Consider the following 23,715-nt stretch of genomic DNA (forward strand, 5'->3'; position numbering starts at 1 on the left):
TGTAGGTATAGCTCCTGGAGATCCAGAGACACTAACATTTTCCCTTCCTGAACTCTCTCCAGAATCCTCTGAAGATGCCAGCCACAGCTGCTGGAGAAACATCAGGAATAAACTCTTCTAGAAGGCACAGCCTTCTAGCCTGAAAAACCCACAAAAAACTATCTGTCTAGAATATTTTTGAGGGTCTCCTTGTAAAACTTTCATTTCATAACAAAATACTTGACTCTGTGAAGATTCAGTATGACTCTCCAATAGCTGTTCTTTGAGACCAAGAAGGGCACTGAATAGGATCATGAAAATCTCTGATGGTGGGGTATCAGATCTGTGGCCTTTATTTGAAGAAGGTGGTTTATGGCTTGCAGCATCCTCTGTTGCCTCTCTTGGGCTCTGGGAACAGAAAAATTTGAAGGCTTCCGAATGACCTATATCTTGTATCCCTCAATGGTCCTGTACACCCAAACAATGAAAGATGTCCCAGTGATGGACACAATTCCTACCAGGAGCTCCTCTGAATCAGGACAAACACATGTCCTTTTGAGAAAGTGGAGGAGGAGGAAGAGGAGGGGGTGAAAATCAGACCCCTCCCCCTCCCCTCCAGGTCCCAGGCAAGAGAGTGGCCCTGCTGCAAGAAGCCCCGCCTCCTCCTCTTCGTCCTCAGGAAGGCTGGGAGCAGAAGTGGTTGGGGAAGGCACACATGTGCACATACTCCCTTCAGTCCAGCGGAGCCGGTATCTTAGAAAGCTCATTCCCATGTGAAGATGTGTGTAGGTGCTGCATGAGAGGTGCTTAATTTGTCCCATAAGTGTGTGATGCCTGTAGTCAAAGGTAGTATACAAGACAGTTGACAGTAGGACTGGTTGGATCTCCTACCCTGTTTGCTGGTGGCTAAGGCTGCTCCCCTGCTGAAACTGGGGGTTGTTACTATCTGGTCAGGGGGTTGAGGGAAGATTAACTAGACCTGAAAAGTCTGAAGTCTTGTTGACTGAGCTGGAACCAGAAGAGACAAAAGAACTGCATCCCAGACCAAAATGTGTTCTTGTTTTGTTTTTTTACTTGAAGATGACAATGCCTTCCTCTTGTCCTTGGTCTCCACCTAAAACCTCATTCTGCGACTCCCCAAACAACGTAGCACCATTAAATGGACAGGTAGCCAAATTTACCTTAGATCTAGTATCAGCATTCCAGCTCTTTAACCAAAGTTGGCACCTGACTGCAATGTCTGCTGCTATGGCCCTAGAAGCAAATTGTGCAGAATTCAGATTGGCATCTGCCATGAAAGCTGACACCCTGGCCAATTTGTTGAGCCCCTGGCTAAATTTGGTTTCCTCACTAGGTATACCAAATCCTTTGTTCATCCTAGCAGCTTGAATGACCAGGGCTGCAGCTTCACATACTCTACACATTTGATCAGTCAAGTATCCCTCCTGCTGCAATGAGAGGAGGATCACTTGTTGTCATTGAGAGAGGAGAATCTCAAGGGCTGATTGGCTGATTCCTAGCTTGGACCAGGGAGAGTGGGAGTTGAACTCATTGATATTCCAGACATTGGTCTAGAGCTTTGGCATACTGTGGTGGACTTATCTGCCTTGGCAAAGAATCACAAACTCCTGAAATTCATGTCATGATTTTGGACAAAGGAGATGGTAGCCTTCAATGTTCTGACAATCACTGGGCAGAGTTTTGTGTTACTTTGTGTCAGTGATGCTGTTTTCCATGCTGTTGAGGAAAATAAGGATGGAAAAAGTGTAAGTAATCCTCATAACGCCTCATAACATGAGCAATTTCTGTGTTTGAATGGTTACGACTTTTTGATGTAATTGAAATGTTCTTTGAAAAATAAAATATGAATATGTATTCCTGCCTGAAGGGATCACAAATAAAGCCAAGATTTGCTATGTGTGTTAATTAAACATATGATTCTGTGGTGTAACACACCAGAAACAGTATGTTTATAAACCTATAACCATGTAGTATATTGCATAAAAAGTGATTTATATAGGCAATCCATTTCATTCAATTACAAATGTTTAATGGAATGACCAAACAGAGCATCCCCAGTATATAGAATTGCAGCTTTCCTACCTCCTGCTCCTCTATTGGACTTTCTCACCATATTTTGTAAAACGCGTTGGGGAAATAACCAACAAAGTTGTCATTCTGGTAAGTATTTGGCATAAACAGCAGCCATCAAGAATTTATGCATCTGGAAATTTTATTGGAACAGCAGGTAGGATACTAATAGATACTGTTTAATTATCATTTAGTTTTGCCACAAGCTGAATAACAACATTTAGGGTCAGACTTCAGGTTAAGATCTAAAAGGTTATTGAATTTTAAATGAAAGAAGAACAGCTGTTACAGAAATAACATTATACTGTAACAACACCAGTGAAATCATTAACAATCTGTGAACTGCATCTGAATCCTTCTTTCCCCCATTATTTATTATTTGGGAGACATTTGTTTTAGGGTTTTATTACATTTCTGTTAATTTATTAAATTGTGCCACTAGGCATTTTCCCATTTATGCAAATTTAAAAAAAGAAAAGAAACTTTCCTCTTTTTTTGCCTCTGACTTTTGTTTCTGACTTATGGCGACCAATTTTCTTGGCAATATTTGTTCAGAGAGGCTTTTCCTTTGCCTTCCTTCGAGGCTAAGAGAGTTTGACTTGCCTGAAGTCATCCAATAGGTTTCCATGGCTGAGCAGGGATTTGAACCCTAGTATCCACAGTTGTAGCCCAATGTTGTTTTCAACTATGCTGTTTTTAATCTATATTTTAATGTTGGTAGTATTTAAGTATTTTTTAACTTTTGTGATCAATGTTTTAGCTATATCTTTTTTTAATATATTGTAACCCACCTTGAATCCCATTGTGGGAATATATAAATGCTCAAACAACTACACCACATTGGCTCTTCTTCTTTTTATCCACCAAGTGGCAAAGAGTGATCTATATGAGGATCTTCAGGAGAGGGAATAGAGACTACCAGGAATCCTGAAAAATATAGTTCTTGCAGGGATGTTAACAGTAGCAGAGAAAGAGCAGTTTGTATGAAATCAACAGGAAATTAAGCGGGAGATGAACAGAAAGAAATTAATGGTAGTTGAAGTATCACAGGTTCTGCAAGGAGACCTTAGCCTGTACACCACTGACAAAAAGGCTTGCCTGGCACCTATGTTGCAACCTTTCTCTCTCTCTGGCTTTACTTCGCAAATGAAGATTCAGGAAGGACTCATCCCACGCTTTCTACAAGCGTGTTGATGACTAAAAAGGCCAATCCAAGATAAACAAGTCCTGTTGCAGAAAGCACAGCGGAAAGTCTCCTTCGGTGATGTTTCCGGGTTGTGGTTCTTTCTGCGTTGTCGTTTCTCTTCGAGACTCGTTTGGCGTGAGCTTTAAAAAAAGGCTGCAGCATCGTAGATAGTGCGTCCCCATGCCTCCCGGTGTGACCCCAGGGCGGACCATTGTTAGTGATCAATTTGGCCGAGCCTTAGATGTTGTTTCAGGGAGTCCTTGTATCTCTTATTTGGAGTGCCCCTCTTATGCTTGACCTTGGTGAGTTCACCGTAGAATACTATTTTTGGGAGGCAATGGTCTTTCATCCTAGAAACATGTCCTGCCCAGCGCAGCTGCGTCCTCAATAGCATGGCCTCAATGCTGGTGATCCCTGCTTGCTCAAAGACAGCAACATTTGTCACATAGTCAGTCCAGTGTATGTTTAGAATTGTGCGTAAACAGCACTGATGGAAGCACTCGAGGAGTTGTAGGTGTTGGCGATAGGTGACCCATGTTTCAGACCCATAAAGGAGAATAGACAGTACAATGGCTCTTTACACACTGATTTTTGTGCTTCGCCTCAAGTGTTTGTTACTCCAGACTCTTTTGTGAAGCCTTCCCAATGCACTATATGCCTTTGCTAGTCTCTGATCTATCTCTTTATCAATCTTGGTGTCTGAGGAGATGATGCTTCCCAGGTAGGTGAACTGCTGGATGGACTTAAGCACAGAATTGCCTACAGTGATGTGGGGATGGTAGTGTTCTTCCTGTGGGGCCGGCTGGTAGAGAAGTGGAGTTTAGCATGGAATACATGACCTCCTTGTTTCCAAGCTTCAGGTGGAATTCCATCAATCCTGGCTGCCTTGCCGTTTTTCATCTGCTGTATGGCCTTAAGGGTCTCTTCCAAAGTGGGAGCTATGTCCAATTCATTTTTCATTGGGTATTGTGTCATATGTTGAATAGCTGAGTCTTGGACTACTCGGTTGGCACTAAAGAGGCTTTGGAAATGTTCAGCCCATCAGTTCAGAATGGAAGCATTATCTGTGATTAGTGTTTGACCATCTGTCCTGTATAGGGAGCTTTGGACCTGATATGTAGGCCCAAACACTGCTTTAAGAGCTTCATAAAATCCTCTGGAATCACCCAGATCTGCACAACGTTGTGTCTTTTCTGCTAAGTTGACCCACCACTTGTTCTGAAAGTCTCGGAGTTTTTGTTGGAATTGACTACATGCAAGGAGAAAGGTTGCTTTTTTTCATGGCAGGATGGCTGGGCGAGGTGTGCCTGGTGAGCAGTTCTCTTCTTTGCCAACAGCTCCTGGATCTCTTGGTTGTCTTCATCAAACCAGTCTTGATTTTTCTTGAGGGAGAATCCTAAGGATTCTTCCACAGATTGCAGGATGCTGTTTTTGATATGTTGCCAAAGCGCTGTAGGAGAAGAGTGGATGCAACCTTTCTAGTGTCAGGTTAAAACCTCATTGTTCATCAGTACATTTTAATTTGTGTGTGTATTAAGAAGTAAAGGCTTTAGCTGCTGTTATACTGTTATACTTTATGTTGGAATTTCATAGATCATATATAGTCCCAGAGTTCTGAACAGAACTGTAACAACAACAGCAACAAAACCCAGTAATTTATTACCTGCTTGTCCCCATGGATCAAGGCTGGGAACAACAACAATTGTAGCATTAAGTAATTTTCAGTACCTACATATCTACTTATATTACTACATATTAAGGACTCCAGAAATACAGTAGGAGAGGAAGGACTGCCTTCAAATTTTAGTGCTGCAATTCTGCTGGGTATATTGTTGTTGCTGTTTTTAAATTGGCAAACAATGTAGAAACAACTCAAATACTGAGCAATTCTTACAGAGGATTTTTTTTGAGAGTAACAAAGGCTTGATTGAGATGTTAAAGATGGCTGTGTAGCCATTCGTATAGTTGCAGTATATAAGGATAATCTTTTGATATTTACCACTGATTACTTGTCCAAATAGCTCCTCTGGTGTGTCCCCAAAAAATGGTACGCATCCAACAAGAAACTCATAAAGAATAATTCCCATAGACCACCAGTCCACTGGCTTGCCATAACCTTGCCTCAGAATTACTTCTGGAGCTATATATTCTGGTGTGCCACAGACCTAAAATGAGAAGAACAAAAAAGAAAATGTACCATGTGTTTGTACAGGAATTTCTCGGGTGGTTTCTATCCAGGTATCACAAAAACTATGGTTGAAATTTTAAATCTTTCTCTTGCTTTTTCTATACTGTTGAATATATTTCACCTATTCTACTGAAAGTTCTCATCTAGATTTATGAAAAAGAATGATTCATAGAAGGTGTTTGCTAATATAAAGTAATAGTAAACTACATATATTTATATTAAACACAATTGATTTATTCTTGTTTTAACATGAAAACTTAAATGGCTTTACCTTAAGTAACTCTTACAGTGAACAGATTGTAGGCAAATGGTAATGAGGCATGCGTAAAGGGAAATGGTCCATAGCTAGGTTTTTTTAGCACCCTTGATTGTACAATGCATCATGAGTTCCACAAATACTCTGCTGAGACTCCTGAATTCTTTATAAAAACAACTTTCCATTTGTCTCTCTCACAGTCTCACTTGCTCACAATTACATCATTTATCTTGCTAATAGACTATAATGGTAGAAAGAAGACTGGAACAATTTGCAATCCAACAGTAAAGATAGGCTTACATGGAGATTTGCAACACCACTATAGAAATAAAGCAATATCTTTATTATTTCCACAATCCATCTAGTTTTACACTGTTATTCAAACTTGTATTGATGCCATACCTGTTTATCCAGAAACTCTCTAGCATCCTTTTCAATGTGACCCTCATACAGATTGGTGGTCATGCTCATGAGTCCAACTTTGGAAAGCCCAAAATCTGTTAACTTTATGTGTCCCATGGATGTTACCAATAAGCTGCAAATAACAATGACAGTAAACTGCTGTTATGGAGTATTGTATGGGATTATATTTTCAGTGATGCATATAATTTTAATCCTACACACAATTTCTTGCCTGCAAGTATCATAGAATAAATTCAATCAATGGCAGAGGGCACAGCATTAAATGACCCTCTCATTGCACTCTGGGTGTACTGACCCATATGATTTCCTCAAATGTGGGAACTGTGACTAGATAATTTGCTGTACAAAAAAATCAAGAGGGCATTCCCAGGGTGCATCTACACTGTAGAAATAATGCACTTTGACATCACTTTAAGTGCTGTGGCTCCATCCTATGAAATGCTGAGATTTGTAGTTTTACAAGATCTTTAGCCTTCTCTGCCAAAGAGTCCTAGTGCCTCACAAAACTACAAATCCCATGATTCTGTAGGATGGAGACAAGGCATAAAGTGGTGTCAAACTGCATTATCGCTAGAATGTAGATGCACCCTCAGCACCCACAAGCTCTGGAACTCCCTTCCCAGAGAAATCAGACTGACACCCACCCTACTATCTTTTCAAAACAAGTAAATTATTTTTTGTTCTGACAGGCATTTACTAAGTGATTGCATAAGGCCCGTTTCACTTAAGCTGGATTTTGCTAATTGTTGTGCTGCTGTGTGTTTGTGTATCATTAATGATGCATGTCTTAGTCTAGTTTTAACTTGTTATAGTGTTCTCTCAGGTAAAAACATTTGTTATGTGCATTTTTTTCCACATTCATGGGGTCCTGTGCCCCTAACCCCAATGAATGTATTGGGACAAGTATACTTCTTGTAGCTATTCTATATACATACTTATCTGGTTTCAAATCCCTGTGTACTATTCCATAGTTGTGGAGATATTCCAATGCCAAAACAGTCTCTGCAAAGTACATCCTGGCCATGTCTACAGGCAGGGGGCCCATGTTTTTCATCAAAGTAGCACAATCTCCACCTAAAACAAAACACACATTAATACAGATGAAAAGACAAGCAATAGGTAGTTCAAAATGCAGACTGGCACTTGCAACTATATGTAAAGGCATCATAGACAGAAAACGGAAACATCGTAAGGAAGCAACAGTCCCATTTTTATAATTATTTGAAAGCAGTAAGCATTATGTATTACTTTTATCATGTTTTCCAAGAAGATCATGCTTTAAACAAGCTACTATTACAAACATGGTCAAAGAATGAGAGCAAGAAGGCATGTCATTTCTTGACAAACACATACCAGGCATGAGGCCATCTGGAGCTGGAAGCCTTCTCTCTCTACTTTTAGTACTGATGGATGTCTCTCCCTAGGTTTGATAGGCTGAGCTAACGTGTTTATTCAGTACCAAAAAAACCCTGTTCGCCTAGCTCTACACATAAGACAAATCAGAATCCATTGTGCATGATATTAAGAGTGCTCCATGGTCTACTCTATTCTGCAACTTGGTAGACATTATTCATTCCAATGTAATATTCTGTGGGCTATTATGACCAATCTTTGACATTGTCCCTCCGTATTTGCGGCTTTGGCACTCGCAATTTTGATCATTTGTGAGTAGGGTTGCCATAATTGTCCACTATTACCAGGGACAAAATGTGGAACAAATTCTAGACCAAACTGTAGGATAACTGCAGGACAAAACTCAGCCCAAAATGTAGGACCTTAAATGTCCAACATTTTGAGCTGAGTTTTGTCCTGCAATTGTCCTACAGTTTGGTCTCGAATTTATCCTACATTTTGTCCCTGGTAATAGTGGACAATTATGGCAACCCTATTTGTGAGGCTAAGGCTGCTACATGCACATGCACCCCCCCCCTCCCTGGCTACAGGGCAACAGGGAGATGAAAGAGAGGCAAGCACACATGCTCCTTTCCAACCCCTTCTGCTCTGTAATTGCCCCAGCTGAGCTAGCTATAGGGTGATCTGCCGTACTTTGCCAGAGTTTGCATTTCCAAACCTTTGCAATGCTAGCAGCCTCATTGGCATAAAAGAAATATCCCTCTCATCCCTCATCCCCTTCCTCCTTTCCGTCCTCCCCCCTCCACCAAACCAGGAAAAAACCCCAAACACATTACCCCTTGTACTTTGCTAGAGTTTGCATTCCTGTTTCGAAACTTTCCCCCTTTCAATCTGATTCGGAAATATCCACCTTCTCCCCATGCATCCTCTTCCGCCTCTTTCCTCCCTCTCCCTTCCAGCCAGGCAAAAGCAACAGGGTTATTTGTGAAATTTTCTCATTTGCAAGGGTCCTTTGCCCCTAATCCCCATGAATACTGAGGGACGACTGTAGTTGTGTACAGACTGGGCATGGAGAATCCAGTGTGAACACATTGCATTCATATTTATTTTTCACTCTAACATTACAATGTGCTTGCCACTGGATGCAAAAAACTTTACCTTCTACATATTCCATGACCATACATAAATGGCGTCTGGTTTCAAAAGAACAATACATGCTGACTACAAATGGATTTTCTGCGAACGTCAAGATATCACGCTCAACAAATGCCTGTTGAATTTGGTTTCGAAGAATAAGATTCTGTTTGTTAATCTTCTTCATGGCAAACCTCTGTCTGGTTTCCTTATGCCGCACCAAATAAACAGCACTTTAAAAAGAAAGAGAGTGAACATGAATGAGAATAATACAGTTTTTTAATTTACATACAAATACTATGCTAGTAGGATAGTATATATGAATCATGATGCCAGAATTCAAGGTTCCAGTCCATTCTGCCACCTCAGCTAATCAATTCACTAATGATAAATTACAAAAAAATCAAAATGTTTTTGGTTGTATTTATTAAAATTTTAAAGATATATAAATCTTTTTTGACAAAATGATATAATGACACTCTTGAGACTGCTTATTCTGGATATGTGCATTATATCTATGACTCAGAATCTGCTTTTGACTTCTCAGGATGATCTCATATTTGAGAAACAAAGATGAGAGGATGGGTGCTTTATGATTAGACCATTCTTTTGCCAATTGTGAAAGTACAGTATTGCACTCGCAATGAATGACAAACAGTGGCTGAGTCAATCTAGTTACCTGCATTATTAGCATCTAATTAAGTCTGACACACAAACAACAGGTTTATTGTATTCTAGGGTGACAAAGTAAACAGAGTTCATAAGAAAAAAAAGTGGTGAATGGGCAGGGCTGACATTATTGCAATCAAGTTTTAGTAAGAAGAGCTTCAAAAGACACTAATTCTCTGTAAGTGTATTACTTCTTTGAGGAAATTGTACAGCCATTTACATTGGGCATGGGAATCATGTAACCCTCCAGATGCCAGGCTACAATACCCAGAATTTCTCACCATTGGTTGTGCTGACATGAGGTGATGGGAGTTGCAATCCAATAACATATTAACATATAGAGGACCTCATGATTCCTGCCTTAATTTACATTGCCATTTACATTTCAGCCAACATCTCAGGGATATTTTAATCCATTATCAGGCAAGAGAAGAATTGGAAAAAAGGGGGGGGGCACAGAAAAACAAAGATAGCTGTATTATGTCTTTTTGTACCCCCATACACTTTTTTAAAAATGCAAAAAGCCTGCTTGAATGTTTAGCATGCATCAGTGATTGTTTCATCTTGAGCCTGCTGGTCCCTCTTCAGAAACAAAACAAAACAAAAAAATACTTCTCTTACTACCAAGATCATATTTTAAGAAATATTTTTTTCTTTTAGTTTATTTTAGGAGATTATCAGATGGGGGAAATCCAGGAAGAAAAAGGCATACTCCTGGGATAACTGTGTGACCGTGCTGAAGATTTTCATCTGACGTCGTGCTTATCCAGGACTTATCCTGGGAAGAATCAGGAATATTCCAGCAACAAACCATTTCTGGGATTTCCCTGTGAATGGTTTGTTGCTGGAGCATTCCTGGATCTTCATGGGAGAAGTCCAGGATAAGCGCAATGTGTCTGAAAATCTTCAGCATGATTGCTCCTGACTTTTTTTTTCCAGGTCTGAAAATCTCCTTAGTCTGATAGTATTTCTCCATTTTAGAGTAGGATAGTTAAAATAAAACACATTGCAACTATGATGATATCGTACCTTAGCCAAAATACAAATCATACCCACTCTGTATCTCCTACGGCCTTATTTTTAGAACATGCCACCCTCTTCCTGAAGTGAATTCACGTGACTCAGTTCACTAAGTCCTCTCAAGTGCATCACTTTACAGCCCTCTTTTGTTCATCCATACATTCTTTTTTCTGCCTTTCAGCACAAACACTCCTTTCAAGAAGGCTTACAAGTAGCATCAATGTAAACAATTAATAAAATCACAATAAAATATCAAAATGTAAGTCAACCGAATCCTTTCTTCCATGTAATCAGTTGGTGGCAGACAGCCCAGTGAGGAGGAGTGGGGGAAACAGACAATTCAATGGATGCCTAGTATTACATTTATTTGTCCTTCCCAAAGGACAGATACTATACAAAGGACAAGAAGAAAAATTATACAATGGACAAGTATTATACAAAGACTCATATGATGACATTCCACACCATATTTATACACTGCCTTTCCATAAAATTATCTTGGGAAGGGGATACAGACAGCCCAAAGGGGGCAGTTTACAACAGCTCCTTTTAGGCTGGATTGGGGCCAGGACAAACAGATGCTTGACCCCAATCCAACCAGATTCCGCTCTAAAAAGGAACAGATAAGATCCACTCCTTTGGGGGGCAGAAAAAAGCCACAACTTCTCCCAAAGAGCCAGCTTTTCTTCCCAAAAAGCTGGCTCTAAGGAAAGTGGTGTCTAAACGCCATGCTCCCAAGCAAGAGAGAAGTCAGCTGGAGTGTAATTGCCAGCCTGGCTTCTGTCTGGCTTGGGGGCATGGTGAATATAAACATCACATCCCAAAGCAAGCACCAAGTGGGACTAAACAGGCCGTCTGTTTAGGCGTTGAAAAGGTTTAGAATAGTGTGATACATACATAGTCTGATTATTTATATGTTATTCTTTCTCCTGGGTTTTTTTCACTATTCCTTTTATTTATTATAAGGTCTATCTCCTAGGATTTACCATTGAATGACTGCCTCAATGGGCACACCCATGGATAATGGGCATAGTCTTGGGCAAGAAAGACTACCTCCTTCTCTCTCTCTCAGTTTTTTTTAAGCTAACAGCACAAAAAGAATAATGCAAACATCACTGGCTACAAGCAACTCAGCTTTCATTTTTTTAAAAAAAGGGTTTGAAAAACTCAAGCCCAAAGTAAACAGCAGAGAACTCCAAACAGACCCAGAGATTTATTTCTGCTTTTCTTAGTTATCGCCAACACTAAATCAGAGAAGCAGCTTTGCAACTGAAGTCAAAGTACAGTTTCAGCTGCATTTGCTGTTCTTTGCCTTGTTTACAGATCTCTTGTTTAGATCCTATTCAAAATTACTTTGAAAATAATAATACGCAAGCATTTCAATTGTTTTAAGTTTGGGTAACAGAAGATGTGCTGTTGAAGAGACCATTTATCAGCCGAATACTTTCAAGTAAAATTTTCATAAATGTGAACAAAGAATACAGTTATCTTCTCTTCCGTTACTTGACCAGTTTAACCTGGGAAACGCATCCTTACACACACACACACACACACACACACACACACACTTTAAAGATTTAACCCTTTGAGTATATAGTATTCATTTACATAGAAAAATGTATTTTGTGCTAAAACTGTGTGACATTCATTTAAACACATGCCTTGCCTCAATGGCCAGGATTTATTCAAGGAGGTAATTTTTGAGCACTCACTTTCCCACAAATATGTACAGTTGGCCCTCCTTATACACAGATTTTTTTATACACGGATTCAAGCATCCATGGCTTCAATATATATATTTCAAGTATCAAATATTGATTTTTCCATTTTATATAGGGGGCACCATTTTGCTATGCCATTGTATTTAATGGGATACAAATGAGTATACATGGATTCCGTTATTCACAGGGGTTTCTGAATCAAACCCCAGTGGATAACAAGGGTCCACTGTATAAATATCTTGTGCCTGGGAGAACATTACTTTTCCCTATATAACAGGTAAGTTGGTTTGTACCACTTTCATGGTCTTCATGGGACTAGCAATTAGATGTAGGCCATCACTTCATTCACCCATAACTTTTCTCTTGCCTTTAATTAACATCTAATTCATTTATTTATTCTTTAAAAGATGTGTAATCCCTTTTTCATACAACAGAAGATGAGATTTTTTAAAATAGGCAAAGCAACAACACAAGTGTCTGTTCCACAAGGAGGTAGCCAGCCATATCCCAATTTGTAATGTATCAGTTAGGTTCTGGATTTGCATATGATCCTCCAAAGCTGTTTTACAGCCCGTTTGCCCTGACCTGTCCTTTTTCTGGCTTTAAAAAAAAGCATCTGGAAGGATTCCAGGAGCAGCAATTCACCTTTTAAGTAAGTTGCAAGCGTACTCACCCCCAAATTGTAACATTAAAAAAAATCATGTCCAAAATCAGAAGTGAACTTCTCACCTCTTCTGGATTTGTCTTTCTCATATTGGGAGAATGGGGAGCAGTCTGTGGGGCCAACAGATAATTCCAAGGGTGGAAACCCACTCCCCATCTGTCAAAGGTGTCCACTCAGGATTACATACAATCTTTATCAGCAATGCTGGTATTCTACACATCATGAAACACACTGAAGCAGTGTTCCTCTAATTTAGGTCCATTTCTGTAAAACCACGATTATAATTGGGATCTCATGTTGGTCACCATTTCCAAAGAACTCACAGCTATGCCACAAAAGACAACTGTGATCAAACCATCTGAGCCTAAACATCATGCCAGTTAACAATACCAATTAGTTTTCTCCTTTATGAATGTACCTACCAAACACATTTATTTCATTGGTACTCACTAGCAAAATCGTAAGAACTGATTCCAAACTGTAATTATGTAACATCCAAAGAAGCTAGAAACGGCTATTGATCTAGTTCACAAAACAATGCTGATGAAGAGTTAGATAAATACAACAATTATGAATGAAACTTCTGTTCAAAGTTAAAATAATGTTGACAGAGAAAACAGGTTGCACGTGCAATAAGAAACTAGGGCCAAGAAACAACGATTTGGCTTGAAGAGTAAGTCTAAGAAAGCTTGTGAAATCATTAATGACTTGACCTATATCCAACATGTTTACTGATTCACAGCTTGTTTAACTTCTTGTATCTTCCCAACCATTCAGTACAAATAGCATTGTGTACCTCAGTTAATATCAAGTCACTTAATTATGCTACAAATGAATTTACTCCCTCAGTTATAAACTAGAGTTCTAAAAAGATATCAATTAATTTTTTTAAGGTTCACATTTAAACTCATCAAATTGAATACATCTGACAAACGTATGCCAAAGTATGCCAAGATCAACAATTATATTTTGAAAAACAGCATTTAAACTCACTAATGAAGGCACCAAAACCCATTAACAACCCAAACAAATGGATGTGGGAACTATAAAATACACAAACATTTGGATAAATGAAAATGCTTTTATATTTGGAAGAAATGCATAATAAAAATAATAGTTAACAATATGCATAATAAAAAATATTAGTTAACAATATAACATCTTTCATACCAACTGAGAAAAACAGTTTTTGCATTTGAGGAAATCAACAAAAGTTTATACTACAACTTTTTTTTGGACAATTAGGCCCTAATCAGACTGGCCTCAGATGGTTCCGATCTGGCATGAAAAGGGGCGGCTGCAGGCCGTCCCTTAGGGACAGTCTGCAGAGCCCCTTAGTCTCAAAGGTGCTAGAAAATCACTTTGCATACTGATATAGCAGAATAACATGGCTATGTCATCAGATAACAATATCACTTAAGTATAACCAATTATATTCCTGGAAATAAATCAGTGAATCAAAAGCAAGACCTCAGTTCTTTATGTTACTATAGGAAATTAATGGCTTGGAAAACACCAAAAGGAAAAATGCCTCACAACATTAACTTTATTTTCAATTTATTCTAGTAATAAAGAGTATTAAGTGCTTTTGAAGCTGTTTATTGCCGTGCTCCCGCAAATGTAGTTGTGTAATTATTGTTTAATGGTATTAAAACTCAGAAGCTCAGGTATTACTAATGTGCCACCTTTTCAACTTATAGGTAATGAGAAAATATATTTTACAGTGTAATGGCTGGTTATAAGAATTCTGACCTTCTGGACTTAGTGTTGATAACTTTATGTGAAAATATATGTGAAAAACAGGCATACAATTCTGACAAACTAAATTTGTTTATTTTCAAATACTATATATACTCACGTGTAAGTCTAGAAATTTTAGTCAAAAAAGTGACCTCCAAAAACTGAGGGAGTGGAACAACCACACAACCCTAATCTGCCCTGGAGCCAGCTCAAATGTAAGTGGAAAAGATCTGCTCCTATTTGTACTGATAAAAAGCCACCTTAAGAGGCCTGGCCACAATTCCAGGGTGGCTTCTGGGTGCTCCGGTGGCATGTGGTGTGTAAACCCCGGAGTATCCTGAACCTGTCCCAGTGTAATTGGTTGGGCGGGTTCCAGGCATCTTGGGAGGGTGCAGCATGTAAACACTATGCTTCCAAGCCACTAAGAAGGTGGCTTAACTTGCTGGTCTTTTCCGGTACTGAGCTGACTTATCCACTGGTCAATATAAGTACTGACTTTAACTCTTTTTAAAAAAGGAACCATCCTCTGGTGAAAGACAAGAGTGCAATCTGTCCTGAAAATACTGATGCCTTCTACTCCATAATCCATCCAGCCTTTAGTGTAAACACAGTTATGCCTGATGGAATTTTGTAAATTCTTTGGCACTGTTTTCCTTTGCTTTAGATCATTTTTACATGCCCCTATGTTTTACCTTCAACTTATCCATGGGTTATATGAAAATCCATAATTTTGGCCCCCAAACCTGCCCTTTACTTATACATGAGGTTGACTTATAGTAAAGTATGTACAGTAATTTGTCTACATTAAGCAATTAACAATGCAATACATTATATAGTTTCTCACAGAAAGTAGCAGAAAGCCATGCAAAAATCTAGAAAGTTTTATATCTTCAAAAATACTCACCCATAAGCTCCATTACTAATCAGTTTAATTGTTTCGAAATCACTTTCCCGAGGCTTCCTTTGGAGCTTCAGGGGTGCATTAGAACTCTATAAAATAAGTAACAAAAAAGCCAATCACATTAGGTATAAAAATACTGTGCAGGCTGAATCTCCCTCATCCAGAATTCTACAACTTGAAATAGTCCAAAATCCATTTTTTTATGGCTGAGGTAGAGACAACACCTTTGTTTTTTGATGGTTCACTGTACACAAACTTTGTTTCATGCACAAAATTATTAAAAAATATTGTATAAAATTACCTTCAGGTTATGTATACAAATTACGTTCAGGCTGTGAGTTTATGAAACATAAATGAATTTTGTGTTTACACTTGGGTCTGATCTCCAAGATATCTCATTATGAATGTATACACAAATATAGGTATTCCAACATTTTAAAAAATTCAAAAACAGTTTTGGACCCAAGCATTTTGGATAAGGGAAGCCGGTAATATGCAATACTTGATGAAGCTAGAATGTTAAAATGGTAGTGGTAAACCTCTATCCAACTGAACAGAGCTATCAGGTTTAGGGCTCTCATAAATATCGTACTTCACAAAATAAATACATTAATTGTATGTATGTTCTATACAAGTGTGTTAGCAATATATGCATTTTTTTCTTTTTGAAAAACAAATATAAATCATTTTTTTCATATTTACATGAAGAATATAGAAAAAAGAAATAATTTAGTACATGTGCATGTAGAAATAACTACTATGTTTATCTGCTTCTACACTTCTACATCTGTAAAAGTAGAACCTTTTCTAGAAAAGTCCTCTGTTATTACCATCTGGCCAATTCTCTCTAACAGTTGTTCTGTATGAGTAGTTAAAACAAAAACAAAAATAAAAAAGTTTGAGACTTGGAATTATGCAATTAATATCTGTTAACAGTAGCTAGCTTCTTAGTACAGGTTATGTATTAAAACAATCAAATGTTGTGGCACCCCCATTTCTTCAACAATGACCCATAGATTTTCTATGCAATCAAAGGCTTTGCTATAGTCTATATAAGGCAGTAATAGCCACATTAAAATACCACAATTATTTCTAACCATTTCTTATTTCTGAATAGATTTGGGGTATTATTTTCTTAGTACATTTTTACTGGGGATAGGGGGAAGGTTGTTCATGAGATTTCTGTTTCAGGGTGCAAAATAACTTGGGTTGTTGGAAGGTATGGGGCACTTTGACTTGGGTGAATAAGGGTCACCATTCCCTGCCAATCTTGAGCCAGCCCTGATCAGGCTTTGGTATTGTACTTGGTATTAGGCTTTGGTATTAGTATTAGCTCAGTTCTATTACATGAAAATTTCCCCTGTCTCTGCAGCACTCAACCACAGCTTGATGTTATCTACAGCTACATGATTGGCTCTAAGCTTTATAATCATTCTGCCATTTGTCGTCTTAGCATTTCTTGTTGATAAGTTAAAAACTGAGTAAGAGTAACTTGGCCAAAGCCACATAGTAAACTTTACTGCCAAGTATATAAACTTGGTCTTATATTCACTGCTAACCCAAAGGGATAAAAAGCCAAGCATAAAGTAAATTCTGTTGTTAAGATAGTCAAGCAGAGGATCTACTCATTGACCCCTCTTGAATCTGAAAAGGCTAGAAACACTTTCATAGTCTACAAAGTAAAGTAAAATAGATTTCAATCAAACTCAAAATACTATTGGTATTTCTTTTTACCAAACTCTCATACATAACTTCCTACTGCATCAAATTCATTCATTTACTTAAACGAACAAGAGAAGCAAATCTTGAAACAAACTTTCAAGATTGCTGCCCTTTTAATTGTAATGCTTTAATTGTTTGCTTAACATACAGAACTTCAGTTAAACCTGTATGACATGCTATTTCAACAACAGACTATTTCACCAAGTCTTACAAAAATCTACAAATATATATACTATATTCCATACTATATAATCAAATAACATATCAAGAAAAAAGAGTGCAGACTTGGCTTATAAATAACTACAGCAAGTACAAAGATAGTAACTTCCAAAATTCTTTTTCAGTTACTAATAAACAGTAAAGTAGTCATTTGTTATACACATTAAAAAGATATCTCCATGAAACAATGCAGTCAACCATTCATTTTGATCTCTGAGCAAAACATAATTCAGTGTAACAAAATACTTACACTAACCGATTCATCTGTTTCTGGAGTTGCTGCTGTCCCACTGTCATAGTTAGCTAGCTGCGCTATTTCTAAAAACAAATATAAATACAGTTTGCATATTTATTAAAATGCTGAGTCACATAATTGAAGGGGCAGTTTTAACTGTTTCTGGGTAAATAAACTTTCCTGCAAACAGAATAAATCATGCTTTGAGGTTACATCAAATCTTTATTTAAATTACGTCTCAGCTTCTCACACAAAGAGCCTCTAAAACAAAACCATTCATAACATTGTTAAACATTCTGTCTGTAGTTTTTGCAATGCTTAATGCTTTTGTAATGCTTCTATTATAAATATACTAATAAAAGAGAGGGTGTGCCCATGTGTCTGTCTCCACCATGACTCCAAGGCCATGAAACCTAGACACTTTAATCTTGGCATACACACTAATGGAACTCTAAAGGTGTGTATCTCAATGTTCTTTTATTTCTTAAAATGGGCCGATTAATTTTAGTTAATTACAAGTTGTCTGAAGTCTGCAGTGCAAGCTTTTGTTACTAAGTGACAATGTCCCAAACTTTCCATAGAAAAAACACTGGAGAAGAGTCTAAACTCTTCAAAGAGTTGTGGTGGAAGGTTCTGCTGTCTGGCAAGGTGTTGAAGGGAGTGGAAGGACAATATGCAGAAAGAAAAGCAGAGAAAGTACCAGGGTGGAGGGAAAGTCTAGTGAGTAAGTAAAAGTGGAACAAAGGAGACAGGAGAGAAAACCAGAGGGAAAGAGGAAGAGCCTTAATTTTTCCTAAAGACAAAGACGCAGGCAGAGCTAACAGTTTAGAGGTGAAGGAAAGGGAGATTGGGAGAAACAGAAGTCCAGCTTCCTGCTAAGGGAGAGTGGAAGAAGAAAATGAGCAAAGGGAAAGGCTGGGTAAGCACACAGGTATGCCAAGAGAAACAGAAAAATACCAAAAATACTAATGAAGAAACCTAAGCAGTTATGCATCACATCCAGCTCTGTAGGTGCTTTGGAGCATTTTCACTTAAGAATAGCTCTGCAGTGTTGCTGGAATTAAAATCTTGTGATAAGAACAACTAACTGGCTTGCAGCCATCTAATCTTCCATGCTTACAATTGTATGCATAAATAAGATATAGAGGTTAATAGCATGTGCCCTAATCCTTGAGGAGTACTAAAGGACTTACTTCATAGTTAGCCTAAATAATGTGTATGTGTGATGTAAAACATCGTTTTCTTTTTTTTTAAAGTTCTTGTCAACATTAATTAACAACCAGAAGTAAAGTTATAGATATCTGACAGCATGTATGCTTCAGTAATATGCTGCACAGTACAACTGGAACCTGGCAGATTCATCTGCTAAAATGTATCAGTACCACACCCTTCATTGCAATTAGACAGGTTGAGCCCCCCTTATCTGGAATTCTAAAATCAGAAATAATCTAAAATCCAACTTTTTTTTCATGGTTTCATGCAAGTAGATAAAAATTGTGATGCTGACATACTGATGCATCTGTGACTCAAGAGAACCTGGTGGCATAATATTTAGGATGCTGAATTGGATTATAAGAGATTTAAATTCTAGTCCTCACTAAGCCAAGAAACTCACTGGGTGATCTTGGTCCAGTAGCCCAATTTCTCTCAGCCTGACCTAAGCTGCATAGGCACTGCAGAATTAACACAGTTTAACACGACTTGAACTGTCATGGCTCAATGCCATGGAATCTTGGAATTTGTAGCTTGGTAAGGCACCAGCGCTCTCTGACTAAATATTTAGAGATTTAGAGAAGACTAAATAATTCACAAAACTACAAATGGCACAGTTCCATAGCACTGGACCATGGCAGTTCAAGCAGTGTGAAAATGTTTTAAATTTTCAGTGTAGATGCAAGACACAGGGCTGCTGTGAGGATAAACTGGGGAGAAAAAGCATGTAAATCACCTTGCAGTAAAGGTGTAAAACTAACTGAGTTTGTTTCTGCACCCATAATGTTGGTACAATGACACACAGAATTTGAGTGTAGCAGTATACAGCAGACAGATATTTTACGCATATGAAAATTATACTTGGTAATTATAATTATATTATTCCCAAAGGAGGGATATTTTAAATTAATGAAATAAATGCAAGAACACAGTAATTGTTTAGTTGATTTTGTATATATGTTCATGGTATATACAATTCACCATATACAATATAATTCACCATTAAGGAAGAAAACACAAAAGGAACAGTTTCACACTGGCAAAAATCATTTCATAAACCCAAGATATAGTTAACTACAATTGCACAATAAATGTTTAATATAGTCTAAATCAAGCATATGTGTATGGTTTCCTTTTATATCACAACCAGCAAGTTTTCCACCTACAGTAACAACATAAAACTTTGGATTAAGCAATTTATAAATGCAGGAAATTATAAAAAGAACTGCTGACAAAATGCATTTTTATTTTGTTTTCAGCATCACAAGAGATAAACCATTGTAATGTCTTCTGACAGCCTTCTCAATTCAAAAATTATATTCGTAAATATAAAATTAAAATGGCTCAGTTTTAAACATTATCTTTTTTGGCAAAATAACCATTATCTGAGAAATACACATTATTTGTAAACAGTAGGTAGTAATGGAATGAAACCAAGTGTCAGCTTTTGAAGCAGGGAGCTAAGGAACCATTTTGTAATGCCTGAAGACATTTTAAAAACTCATCTAAATACTATTAAACATCTGCTTTTTTATTCCATTGATTTAAACCATTTCTAAAGACTCATGATTCAAAAAGGTAAAGACGGTAATTTAAAAGCCACAGGGAGACATTTTCCCCCAGGGGATGTTTCTGAAATATAGCAACCAAGCTTCAGTAAATGATGAATCTGCTGTGCTATTGCTCCAAGTACAGTATAGGTTTATCTGGCATTATCTCTAAGTACTGCAAGCATCATTTCACTTGAAGAAAAGACAGTATAGAAGAAAAAGTAAAGGTTTGTAATCATAAATACAATTACTAGAAAATAAATTCTACTGAGGTGTGAAGTGGCACATTTGTTTACAGTTGGAAATATATCCTTGTTTTAAACCTATTTTTAAAAGCTTGATAAACTGGAGGGCAGATAATCATTACAATGTACGCATTATCAGATGCTCTACTTCATAATGGATATAGCAGCATGCATTCTGAAAGTTATTTTGCACGTTCCAAATAAAGCTTCAAGCTTATTACACATGTTGCAATGACCTGGTGTATATATCTAATAATTATATGTAAAATCATGTTCTGAATAAAATTATATAGAAATTACATTCAGCTCCTGCTATACTTACACAGATTTGAGCTCACATTAAAAATGAACAGGATATACATAGGCTTTCTCTCTCATAAAAGTTTTCGATGTTGGAATATATCTACATTTATACACTAATGAGATTAATAAACTATGTTCAAAATTTGCAGCATCACAAGTAAAACAGGAATGAATAGTTTTTCCTGGAAGTTTTCACAGTTTGTTACTTAAAAGTATAATGTCTCTGAATTAGCAATCATGGTTTGCAGATTTAGATCAGTAAGAAGAAAGTCTAACCTAAATAATAAATTTAAATACTTTTCCATTTTACAGTTAATATCGTTCGAACAAAAGGATCCATGTTGCTTGATTTATATTGTCATGATCCAGTAAGGATGCACTCACATAATGGACTCCGCCTCTGCTCTACTCTGAAGGTTAAGGGCAAGAGACAGAGTCTATCGGCTCCAAGGCACCTATTGTTCAAATACCTTACACTGAGGGAAGAGAGAGATGGATGGCACCAAGGTACTAAGGCTTGGACAATCGCTGTTTTTTGATAAAAGCAATTGTCAAAGTCACTCTTCTAGTACTCCCTTGGGTATGTAGAATTTTCTAAGGCAGTTGTGGGGAAAGTGGGAAAATCTGGGAGCAAGGGGCATCCCAGGCTGTTCTTGTGATCCTCCCCCCACTGGACTATGACTGTTTTGGCTCCAAGTGCCATGAACACCCCCTGGAGGCATGGGGGGGGGGGAATCTGTCATATATTGTTGTTGTTGTTTTTAACCCTCCCAGCTTATTGTGCTTGAAGATTTCAATATCCATGCTGAGACCAGTCTGACAAGTACAGCTCAGGTCTTCATGTCCTCTGTGGCAACTATAGGTCTAACCCAAGTAGTATCTAATGCACCTTTGCTGTAGGTCATGATCTGGACTTGGTTTCTGTGCTGGAAGGAATCTGGGTGTGGAGGAACTTTCTATAGTTTCATTTTGAAATAAGGATCTGCATGGATTCCTTTGGGCAATTTCCTTTGGCCAAAGCAGATGACACTGTCGAAGCCCTAGTTAAACTCTGGAATGACTAGGACAGTGGACATGATTGCCCTTCAGCATCCCTTCCCATGGAGTGGAGCTAAGCAAGTTCATAGTTTTTTGTGGGTTTTTCGAGCTATGTGGCCATATTCTAGAAGAGTTTCTTCCTGGCATTTCGCCAGCATCTGTGGCTGGTATCTTCTCTGAACGGTGAAATGTCAAGAAGAAACTCTTCTAGAACATGGCCATATGGCCCGAAAAACCCACAAAAAACTGTTGATGTTGGCCATGAAAGCCTTCAACTTCACTAAGCAAGTTCCATGGTTGACTAAGGAGCTGGCACTGATAAAATAAGTAGGACAGAGAATGGGAAAACCCAGAGCCATTCCAACTGAATATGAGTAAGAACCCATGGGAAGGCCTACTCCATGATGATGGTGGCAGTAAATAAATCAGAAATATTTCTCTCCCATCACTGCATCTGCAGTCAACTAGCAGAGCTGTCTCAAGTGGTGAACAGCCTTCTGAACTCTGACCCACAAAAACAAAACTCAGACCACTCGAAAGCCTGCTGCGAGGAATTTGTAATATACTTTGCAGATAAAATCTGCTCTTAGAAGTTGTAGTTGATACAGGCCCAGTTGATACTATGTATTGTGTTTTTTATTCTTTGCTGTAATCCCACCTTGATCTGTAGGGATAGGCGGGAAATAAAAATAAATTATTATTATTATTATTATTATTATTATCCAGGCCCAGATATAAATGTGGTATCTACTTTTCCTGAATTGTTGAATATTTTTCAGTTTGTGCAGCCTGAGGATGTGGACAGGATTTTTGGAGAAGTGAGAGCCACCAGGTGTATATTAAATCCTTGCCTTTCTTGGCTCATTAAAGCAGCCAAAAGTGGACTGGTTGAGTGTGTAAGGAGAATGGTGAATGACTCACTGCAGCCAAGCAGGATTCTGTCCTACTTAAAAGAGGCTACGGCTGCCTTAGGGTTGTCATAAGTCGGAAATGACTTTAAGGCACACAACAGTAACAAGTGGAGCCATTACTATAAAAGCTGTCCCTGAACCCCACTGTACTAGATAATTATCAACCAGTCTCTATTATTCCATTTTTAGGCAAAATTCTGGAGCATGTTGTGGCCTCCTAGCTCCAGTGGTTCCTGGATAAAATGAGTTATCTAGATTCATTTCTATGGGACAGACACAGCTTTGGTCACCTTGATGGATGACTTACCCTGGGAACTGGACAGGGGGAATGTGATCCTGTTGGTTCTGGTGGATATCTCAGCAGCTTTTGTAACCATCAACCATGAGATAGTTCTGGGTCAACTTTCTGTGATGAGAATACAATGGCTTCAGTCCTTCTTGGAGGACTGAACTTAGAAGGTGGTGCTGAGGGACTTCTATTCGACACCACCAGCCACTGGTCTGTGGTATCCCTCAGGGTTCAGTTCTGTCCCTCATGGCGTTTAACATCTACATGAAACAGCTAGGAGAGGCTGTCTAGAGATTTGGGGTTCAGTATCAACAGTATACTGCTGATGCCAAACTCCTATCTCTCTTTTCCATCTAATTCCAAGGGATCTGTTTCAGCACTAAATTGGTGTCTGTTGTTGGCAATAATCAAGGCAAAGAAATAGAAAAAGACAACAAAAAAGACAGAAAAAGATACCTATTCCATAACATTCAAGAAATCAAAGGGAGATTCAAACCAAGAATTTGCTATAAGATCAACAGGGAAACATATTTATGCTCGAACAGAATAGAGACACAATGGAAGCAATACACTAAAGAACTATGGCAAGGGACAGACCACCCGAAAAGGGCAGCCTGCCGGCAGTCTAATTTCCTCCGGGAGGAAGCCACAGTCGCTAATCTGCGT

At 38.2% G+C, this 23,715-nt stretch overlaps 1 protein-coding gene across 8 annotated transcripts in view; it reads right to left on the reverse strand.

Annotated features, from left to right (window-relative positions):
* The window catches only part of MAST4 (microtubule associated serine/threonine kinase family member 4), a 367,302-nt gene that overhangs the window by 39,428 nt on the left and 304,159 nt on the right, over nt 1-23,715 (reverse strand). For all 8 annotated transcript variants that reach the window (XM_089494950.1, XM_089494942.1, XM_089494935.1 and 5 more), the window contains 6 exons: nt 17,517-17,584; nt 15,329-15,414; nt 8,635-8,843; nt 7,059-7,197; nt 6,103-6,235; nt 5,256-5,421 (listed from right to left, as the gene is read on the reverse strand). In XM_089494950.1, the coding sequence (XP_089351076.1) occupies nt 5,256-5,421; nt 6,103-6,235; nt 7,059-7,197; nt 8,635-8,843; nt 15,329-15,414; nt 17,517-17,584 (801 nt within the window). The remainder of the gene's footprint in view (nt 1-5,255; nt 5,422-6,102; nt 6,236-7,058; nt 7,198-8,634; nt 8,844-15,328; nt 15,415-17,516; nt 17,585-23,715) is intronic.

The sequence above is a fragment of the Sceloporus occidentalis genome, unplaced genomic scaffold (assembly GCF_023333645.1).
Source record: "Sceloporus occidentalis isolate IW3139 unplaced genomic scaffold, rSceOcc1.0.p SCAF_1, whole genome shotgun sequence".
NCBI classification, from domain to species: Eukaryota; Metazoa; Chordata; class Lepidosauria; order Squamata; family Phrynosomatidae; genus Sceloporus; species Sceloporus occidentalis.